This window comes from Monopterus albus, unplaced genomic scaffold, assembly GCF_001952655.1.
Source record: "Monopterus albus unplaced genomic scaffold, M_albus_1.0 scaffold260.1, whole genome shotgun sequence".
Classification (NCBI taxonomy): domain Eukaryota; kingdom Metazoa; phylum Chordata; class Actinopteri; order Synbranchiformes; family Synbranchidae; genus Monopterus; species Monopterus albus.
In genome coordinates, this window is record NW_018128140.1 from 646,292 (window position 1) to 655,191 (window position 8,900).

Here is an 8,900-nt window from a genome sequence, read left to right on the forward strand (position 1 = left end):
ATGTGTGTGTATGCGTGTGTGTGCGCGCGCACACACACACAGTATGCATCTGGATGCCCAGATGTGTGTTTATTTCAGTCTAGTAGCTCTTGGTGGTCTCATAAGTGTCTGGGAAATGGAGGCTGAAGTGTCCACTTCCAGCCACTAGAGGCAGGATTCCAGCATTGGGAACAACATTCCATGACAGCGTCAGAGTGATGTTCTTATTGGCTCTGGAGATGAGACAAAAATGACAGTCAGCCAACCATATTACACAGCATCTGTATAAATTGTAGACCACAAAAATGAGCACATCAGATTTAATATTATTTAAAAGCTTATAAAGAGCATGCTGCTGATGTTATATATGAAATTTACTACAACCCCTAATCAGAAGTCAAATGTGAAATCAATACTAAAACTGAAAATGATTTACAAATCATATGTGCCCTGTATTAAATTGAAAACAATAAAGCAGCACATTATTTGATGTGATAACTCATCAATTTGACTTTTTGTTCAAAATAAACACTCACTTCAATTCTGATGCCTGAAACACATTCCAAAAAAAGTTGGGACAGTAAAGCATTTACCACTGTGCAATGTTGCCCCTCCTTTTCACAAAACTTAAAAGACACTTAATCATTTGGTGTCCTGAGTCCCTAAGTATGTCGTGTCATTTTGTCTCATTCTTCCTGCAAACAAGTCATAAAGTGCACAACAGTCCTGTGTCTTCATTGACGCAATTTGTATTTCAAAATGACAGTAAATGGTCTTATACTTGTATAGCGCTTTTCTATGCTTTACAGCACATTCAAAGTGCTTTCTACTTGGCCATTCACCCATTCGCACTCACAAACGCTCACACGTTCACACACCGATGTCATCACCGGGAGCAACTGGGGATTCAGTGTTTCAAGGACACTTCGACATGGTGACTGGACAAGCTGGGAATCAAAAATCCTCCGGTTAGGAAATTACCCAGTGACCATGACAGACACTAGCTTTTGGAAGTCTGGATGGTCCAGAGCACACGGCGTCCATTCCTTGCAAAAAATAATACCTGAAATACTGATTCATCTGACCATAGTACATATTTCCACTGTGTGATGCCTCTGAGCCCAGAGCAGTCGACGGCACTTCAGTACACTGTTGACATAGGCCTTCCTTTTGGCATAGTACAGTTTTAAGCAACATTTATGGATGTAACTATGTATTGTAGTGCCTGATACAGGTGTGCCAAAGTAATCCTAAGCCCTTGTGGTTATATCACTCATAGAAGAGTGACAATTATTGATGCAGTGCCTTCTGAGGGATCGGAGAGCATGGTCATCCAGCTTAGGCTTGTGCCCTTTCCCTTTACGCACTGAAATCCCTCCAGATTCCTTAAATATTTTAGTTGTGTTCTGCACCTTGGAGGGTGACATATCCAAATCCCTTTCTATCTTTCTCTGAGGAACACTGTTTTTAAACATTTCAATAATTCTCTCATATATATGTTGGCAAACAGGCGGTCCTCTGCCCATTTTTGCTTCTAAAGGGCTCGGCCTTTCCTGGATGTCACTTTTGTACCTGATTGCAGTCACCTGTTGACATCACCTGTTTCAAATGGAATCATCATTTCATTGTTTTATGTCATTACGTTGTGTTCTGCACCTTGGAGGGTGACATATCCAAATCCCTTTCTATCTTTCTCTGAGGAACACTGTTTTTAAACATTTCAATAATTCTCTCATATATATGTTGGCAAACAGGCGGTCCTCTGCCCATTTTTGCTTCTAAAGGGCTCGGCCTTTCCTGGATGTCACTTTTGTACCTGATTGCAGTCACCTGTTGACATCACCTGTTTCAAATGGAATCATCATTTCATTGTTTTATGTCATTACCAGCCCTGAAATGCAACCATCCCAATTTTTTTGGAATGTGTTGCAGGGATCAGAATTAAAATGAGTGTTTATTATAAGCAAAGAATAAAATTGATGATCTATCATATCAAAAATGTACTGCTGTATTGTTTTCAATGTAATACAGGACACAGATGATTTACACATCACTATTTTCAGTTTGAATTTTTTCTGATTTGGGGTTGATTTAGGTATAGAAAATTGCTTGAGCCATCTTCATGAATGCGTTATTGAAGTCAACTCTAATGGGCAGATTGTCATGAAATGTACACAGCTTTCATTGTATGTGTATAAGGGTGTGTGTGTGTGTGTCTAACCTGAGTCCATTCCCATCGTCAAAGAAGAAGTATTTGGACTTCATGTCTCTGAGATTCAGTTTGGTATTTTCACCTCGAAGGACAATTTTATCCCACAGAACCACCTGGTTCAGAGACTGAGACGCACACACAGATGCAATTAAGATTAATTTCACTTTCAGTTTACGTCATTGACAATGTCCAGTTATGAAAAGAAAAACTGTAAATTAGACAGGATAATCTGGACAAATATTAACTGACACCCTAAAAATAAATAAATAAAACAATATTATTCACAATAATAATATTTACAATTTTACAATGTTCTAAATCACATTTGTTCACAATAATATTAGTTTTTCTTCTTTTACTGCCACAAATCATTGGCGACTGGAGCTCTCTGAAAGCTAGCGAGTGACTTTAGCAGTTACGGTGTGCAGGGGCCACAAAAAAGTAATGTCTGTTCAAAATATTAGACTGTGACTTAAGCCAATATGTTAAAAATCCAAGTGACCCTTTTAAATATATATGGTGTTGCTTGGTGAGGGGACAAGGGAGCTGTATTATGTATTTTCATAGCTTAAAATAACACCTCTCCAGAATTAACTAAGCAAGCTAGGTTAACATTGCTGAAAGGACACAATCATCTTATTTGCTTTGCTGACAAGCTAGCACTAGCATAAATTTACAAATTTGAGAAAATGATACCTTAGCAACCTTCCATCCCAGTTCCCCTGTCTAAGAAACCCAATACAACCAGCCTCAATGACTACTAGCCAGTTGCACTCACTCATGGTGATGAAGTGTTTTGAGAAACTGGTATGGGGACACGTCATTCCTCCCACCAGCATCTGACCCACACCAGTTTGCATACAGGGCAAATAGATCCACAGAGGACCCTGTAGCCGCAGGCCTCCATGCTGTACTGTCCCCACTTTGAGCATCAGGAGAGCGATGCACAGCTGCTCTTTGTGGATTATAGCTCCACATTCAACACCATCCTCCCCCAGAAACTGGTGGACAAGCTGGTGGACCTGGGATTTCCATATTCCACCTGCATACAGATTAAGAGCTTCCTGGCCGGACGCAGCCAGAGGGTGAGAGTGGGCTAACACACATCCACGGCTCTTAGCCACAGCACTGGTTCACCACAAGGCTGTGTGCTGAGCCCCCTGCTCTACACCCTGTACACCCATGACTGCACCCCTGCCCACCATGGCAACACCATTGTAAAATTTGCTGATGACACCACGGTGGTGGGACTTATCTCTGGGGGGATGAGACTACCTACAGGGATGAGGTGGAGAGGCTGATAGTGTGGTGCAGAGAGAACAATCTGCTCTTTAATGCCTCAAAAGTCATTGTCGACTTCAGGAGGAAGAGAACCGACATATTGCCACTGTTGGGAATCAAAAATCCTCCGGTTAGGAAATTACCAAGTGACCATGACAGACCCTAGCTTTTGGACTTGTTACCAGTAACAGTCTGGATGGTCCAGAGCACACGGCGTCCATTCCTTGCAAAAAATAATACCTGAAATACTGATTCATCTGACGCAGGACGTTCATTCTCTGAACTGCTGCCATCAGGTAGACGGTTCAGAGCAATCAAATCAAGGACCACTAGATTCAAGAATAGTTTTTACCCAACAGCAGTTACCACACTCAATGCTGCTAAAATATAATATGCCTGTGTGTGAGAGGTCTGTTGTTTATTTTATTTTTCTACCAGTTAAGTTTTATATATGGTCTTATTTCATATGCTGTTTTTTTTTCTATTGCTGTACTGACTGGAGGTCACTCTAAAATTTCATTGTACGTTTTTACAATGACAATAAAGGATTATCTATCTATCTATCTTTAAAATCAAATGGGTAGCATCCAGTAAAAAAAATTCCAACTTTTGCCAAGTTTGGACCAAGGTGTCAGTTGTCAATAATTCTGTCCAGTCTACTTTTGGAGTTCTGTTTGGAATCTATAAGATTTGGCTTTTTTCTCTGCTTTTATGTGTTGTTCCAATGCAAACAAAAGAAATAAACATGAGAATGCCAAGGAATTTGTGATTGCAACAATTTTCACCAATATTTTTGGCCATGAGTGTATCTAACTGGGGAGGACAAAATATAAACAGACACACACACATGTTAAATATGACTTACATTGCTCTTTGTGGAGTACTCAGCAGACAGATATAGGAACAGCTGTTTAACATTCCAGTCAAAAATTGGCTGCAAATGTAGGTAAAGTTAAGGAACAACAAGAGTACAGATACTGGTTGAGGTCACTTCTTTACACACAGGGACTAAGTCAGCACCATAAACAGTTTGGCAATAGTGAGCAAATTGCTGCTTTGTGCACCAGAATGAGGAAAAAGAAGGGGTCAAAATACACTAGGACAAGCTTCATTAGAAGTGTTTTAAAATAGAACACAAAAGTGTTGCGTTTATAATTTTGTGTTTTCCCCCATTTTTCATGAGCTGAACTCAAAGAGCTACGTCTTGTTCTATGTACACAAAAGGCCTATTTCTCTCAAATATTGTTAACAAATCTGTCTAAATCTGTGTTAGTGAGAACTTCTCCTGTGCCGAGACAATCCATCCACCTCACAGGTGTGGCATATCAAGATGCTGATTAGACAGCATGATTATTGCACAGGTGTGCCTTTGCTCTATAAATAAATGCACCTCTACTGTGCACTACAGTACATATAACTTTCAGTAGAAGTAGTCTAAAGGATATCAGCTGAGACGTCAAAGGTGATGAAACCCAGATCACTGCGCTCTCTGGGTCCTGTGAAGTCATCAACGTTCTTCCTGTTTAACAGAGTGGGAGAAGGTTAATGAAGGGAGCGAAACGATGCAGGGAAACAGGGCAAGTGAGATTTGAGAAACGATCTTCCTCCAACTAAAAGTTTAATTAAAACACAGCAAGCAGACTGATGGTACAGAGCTACTGGTGAACACACAACATGACATCACAAGTGTGAATGAGTGTGGGAGAAGGATTTGGAATATGCTAGGATTAAAGAAACTGACTGCTATCACTCTATACAGCAGATGTGCTTCATAAGCCTCTTTTAGACAAAGATTCTATTCTACTGGCATTAAGCTGGGACTTTTATATTCCAGCTTTGCTTATTTATAATTAACTAAAAAAAAAATCTGGCATTGTGTGACATCACCCGTGTTATTTATATAAAGATACCAGAATTAGGGGCCTGACATTTAACCTGATATCCAGTGTGACACGCACATCAGAAATACAAAGCATCGCTATCAAATCAACAATGGCGGAAGAATAGAGTAAGGATGTGCTTTTGCTTGTCCTGCACACTTGTGGCATGATTCAGCCTTCATTAATAAATGTGACATAGCTGATGAGGTGGAGAGGCTGATAGTGTGGTGCAGAGAGAACAATCTGCTCCTTAATACCTCAAAGACTAAGGAGGTCATTGTTGACTTCAGGACGAAGAAAACCTACTTCTTACCGCTGTATATCAGCGGGGACCGTGAGGAGAGGGTGCTGGCCTTCCGCTTTCTGGGAATCCATATGAAGGAGGATCTGGCCTGGGGCATGAATACCTCTAAACTGCTTAAAAAGGCCCAGCAGAGAATGTACTTCCTACAGGTGCTCAGGAAGAACATCTCCCAGAGACTGCTGGTGTCCTTTCGGTGCTCCAGAGAACATCCTTACATACTGTATATGTGTATGGTACAGCAGCAGCACAATGGCTCAGAGGAAAACGCTCCAGAGGGTCATTAATACAGCCCAGGAGATCATTGCCAGCCCTCTCCTAACTCTTCTCAAAAAAGCCCAGAACATCATTAAGGACACTTTTACAATGACAATAAAGGATTATCTATCTATCTATCTTTAAAATCAAATGGGTAGCATCCAGTAAAAAAAATTCCAACTTTTGCCAAGTTTGGACCAAGGTGTCAGTTGTCAATAATTCTGTCCAGTCTACTTTTGGAGTTCTGTTTGGAATCTATAAGATTTGGCTTTTTTCTCTGCTTTTATGTGTTGTTCCAATGCAAACAAAAGAAATAAACATGAGAATGCCAAGGAATTTGTGATTGCAACAATTTTCACCAATATTTTTGGCCATGAGTGTATCTAACTGGGGAGGACAAAATATAAACAGACACACACACATGTTAAATATGACTTACATTGCTCTTTGTGGAGTACTCAGCAGACAGATATAGGAACAGCTGTTTAACATTCCAGTCAAAAATTGGCTGCAAATGTAGGTAAAGTTAAGGAACAACAAGAGTACAGATACTGGTTGAGGTCACTTCTTTACACACAGGGACTAAGTCAGCACCATAAACAGTTTGGCAATAGTGAGCAAATTGCTGCTTTGTGCACCAGAATGAGGAAAAAGAAGGGGTCAAAATACACTAGGACAAGCTTCATTAGAAGTGTTTTAAAATAGAACACAAAAGTGTTGCGTTTATAATTTTGTGTTTTCCCCCATTTTTCATGAGCTGAACTCAAAGAGCTACGTCTTGTTCTATGTACACAAAAGGCCTATTTCTCTCAAATATTGTTAACAAATCTGTCTAAATCTGTGTTAGTGAGAACTTCTCCTGTGCCGAGACAATCCATCCACCTCACAGGTGTGGCATATCAAGATGCTGATTAGACAGCATGATTATTGCACAGGTGTGCCTTTGCTCTATAAATAAATGCACCTCTACTGTGCACTACAGTACATATAACTTTCAGTAGAAGTAGTCTAAAGGATATCAGCTGAGACGTCAAAGGTGATGAAACCCAGATCACTGCGCTCTCTGGGTCCTGTGAAGTCATCAACGTTCTTCCTGTTTAACAGAGTGGGAGAAGGTTAATGAAGGGAGCGAAACGATGCAGGGAAACAGGGCAAGTGAGATTTGAGAAACGATCTTCCTCCAACTAAAAGTTTAATTAAAACACAGCAAGCAGACTGATGGTACAGAGCTACTGGTGAACACACAACATGACATCACAAGTGTGAATGAGTGTGGGAGAAGGATTTGGAATATGCTAGGATTAAAGAAACTGACTGCTATCACTCTATACAGCAGATGTGCTTCATAAGCCTCTTTTAGACAAAGATTCTATTCTACTGGCATTAAGCTGGGACTTTTATATTCCAGCTTTGCTTATTTATAATTAACTAAAAAAAAAATCTGGCATTGTGTGACATCACCCGTGTTATTTATATAAAGATACCAGAATTAGGGGCCTGACATTTAACCTGATATCCAGTGTGACACGCACATCAGAAATACAAAGCATCGCTATCAAATCAACAATGGCGGAAGAATAGAGTAAGGATGTGCTTTTGCTTGTCCTGCACACTTGTGGCATGATTCAGCCTTCATTAATAAATGTGACATAGCTATAACACAATATATACACGGAAACTGTTAATGTTAACAGACGCTGTAGACAAATCTTACAGCATGACTTTAGAGACGTGGATGTCCACAGGAACTCTTCTGTCTTTGAAAGCCGTCGTGATGAAACATCCGAAAGTTAAGGCAGCCATGACGCTCAGAGAGAAAGCAAACAAAGAGTTAGCTCTGGACAAAACCGTATTCATCTTTAGATAATAACTACAGCTACAGGAATGAAAAGAAAAACACTACTGTGTCAGATGTATCACACAGCTGCACACGACAAGCTAGCTACCGTGTAAAGAAAGAAAAAACTAGGTTTCATAGAAGGGAGACGTACTTCCTGTTCCTCCATTTCGAAATAAAACCATTTCATCTGTACTGTATAAGTAAGCTATATGTTGGACTGTTTTCCGTCAACTAAAGATATATATTAGACATAGAGCTGTTGTAACAAGTGGCCAATTTATTTATTTGTGAAACAAAAATTTACTGAAAACTATTTTCATAATTGAGTAATCGTTATAAGCCATCTTTCAGTAACATAGTGAAATATTACCTGTTTTTAACAGTTACAAGGATGACTCTGGATTTTGTTTCTTGGTCAGAAAAAAGGGATATTTGAAACTGTGACCTTGCTGAGGGGAGGAAGATTAAAGATAACACTTATTGCAGTCAGTAGAATAAAAGGAATGACTTTGCATATGAAACCACACATATAGGCTAAACGAGATTATCAGGAGGATCTTATCCACATAACTAATGTTTGCAACAGGGTGACAACAAATATACAACATAATTCTCTAATCTAGCACCAGTTTTAGACAAGAAGCTCAAGAGTCTGCTCTTATGAACAATGTATTTAACAGCTGTGGTAGTACTGGTCATGTCCGATTTTCAGTTTTTTTTTTTTCTTTTTTTACTCTCATCTAGAAAAGGCAGGATTATTTTTGCAAGCCTATATACTGCATAATTTAGCCAGGGCAAAAACCCCATTTAGATTGGCAAACTCTTTTTAGGGGGAGCCCTAGCAATATATTTACTTCCGTTTTGGTCCAGATCCCTGTTACAATGATTTGCAGCAGCAAAAAGAAAGGGCTCATTAGAGATGAACTGCACTTCCCGTATGTAAAGACAAATATGACCCAAAAAAAAAAACGCGCGGAATCAACGCCTGGAGCTACGTATTGTTTGCGCGTAGTCTACGTGTTGTTATAAATTGTTGATGACGCAAGTGTCCTCATTTCCCATTGGCTGCTGGCAACTGAGATTATACCATGTCTTCAAAAACTGAGGGGTGCCCCAACAGCAATGACTCTTTCTGTTCCGCAGTCTTAC

At 39.8% G+C, this 8,900-nt stretch overlaps 1 protein-coding gene across 1 annotated transcript; it reads right to left on the bottom strand.

The window, feature by feature from the left end:
* On the bottom strand, window positions 1-7,911 carry spcs3 (signal peptidase complex subunit 3). The gene is made up of 5 exons (XM_020621516.1): window positions 7,626-7,911; window positions 6,931-7,004; window positions 6,351-6,427; window positions 2,201-2,316; window positions 1-212 (listed from the first exon to the last, which is right to left on the bottom strand). The coding sequence occupies exons 1-5, from the start codon at window positions 7,766-7,768 to the stop codon at window positions 80-82; spliced, it is 543 nt and encodes a 180-aa protein (XP_020477172.1). The 5' UTR covers window positions 7,769-7,911; the 3' UTR covers window positions 1-79.
* Between the last annotated feature and the right edge of the window lie 989 nt (window positions 7,912-8,900).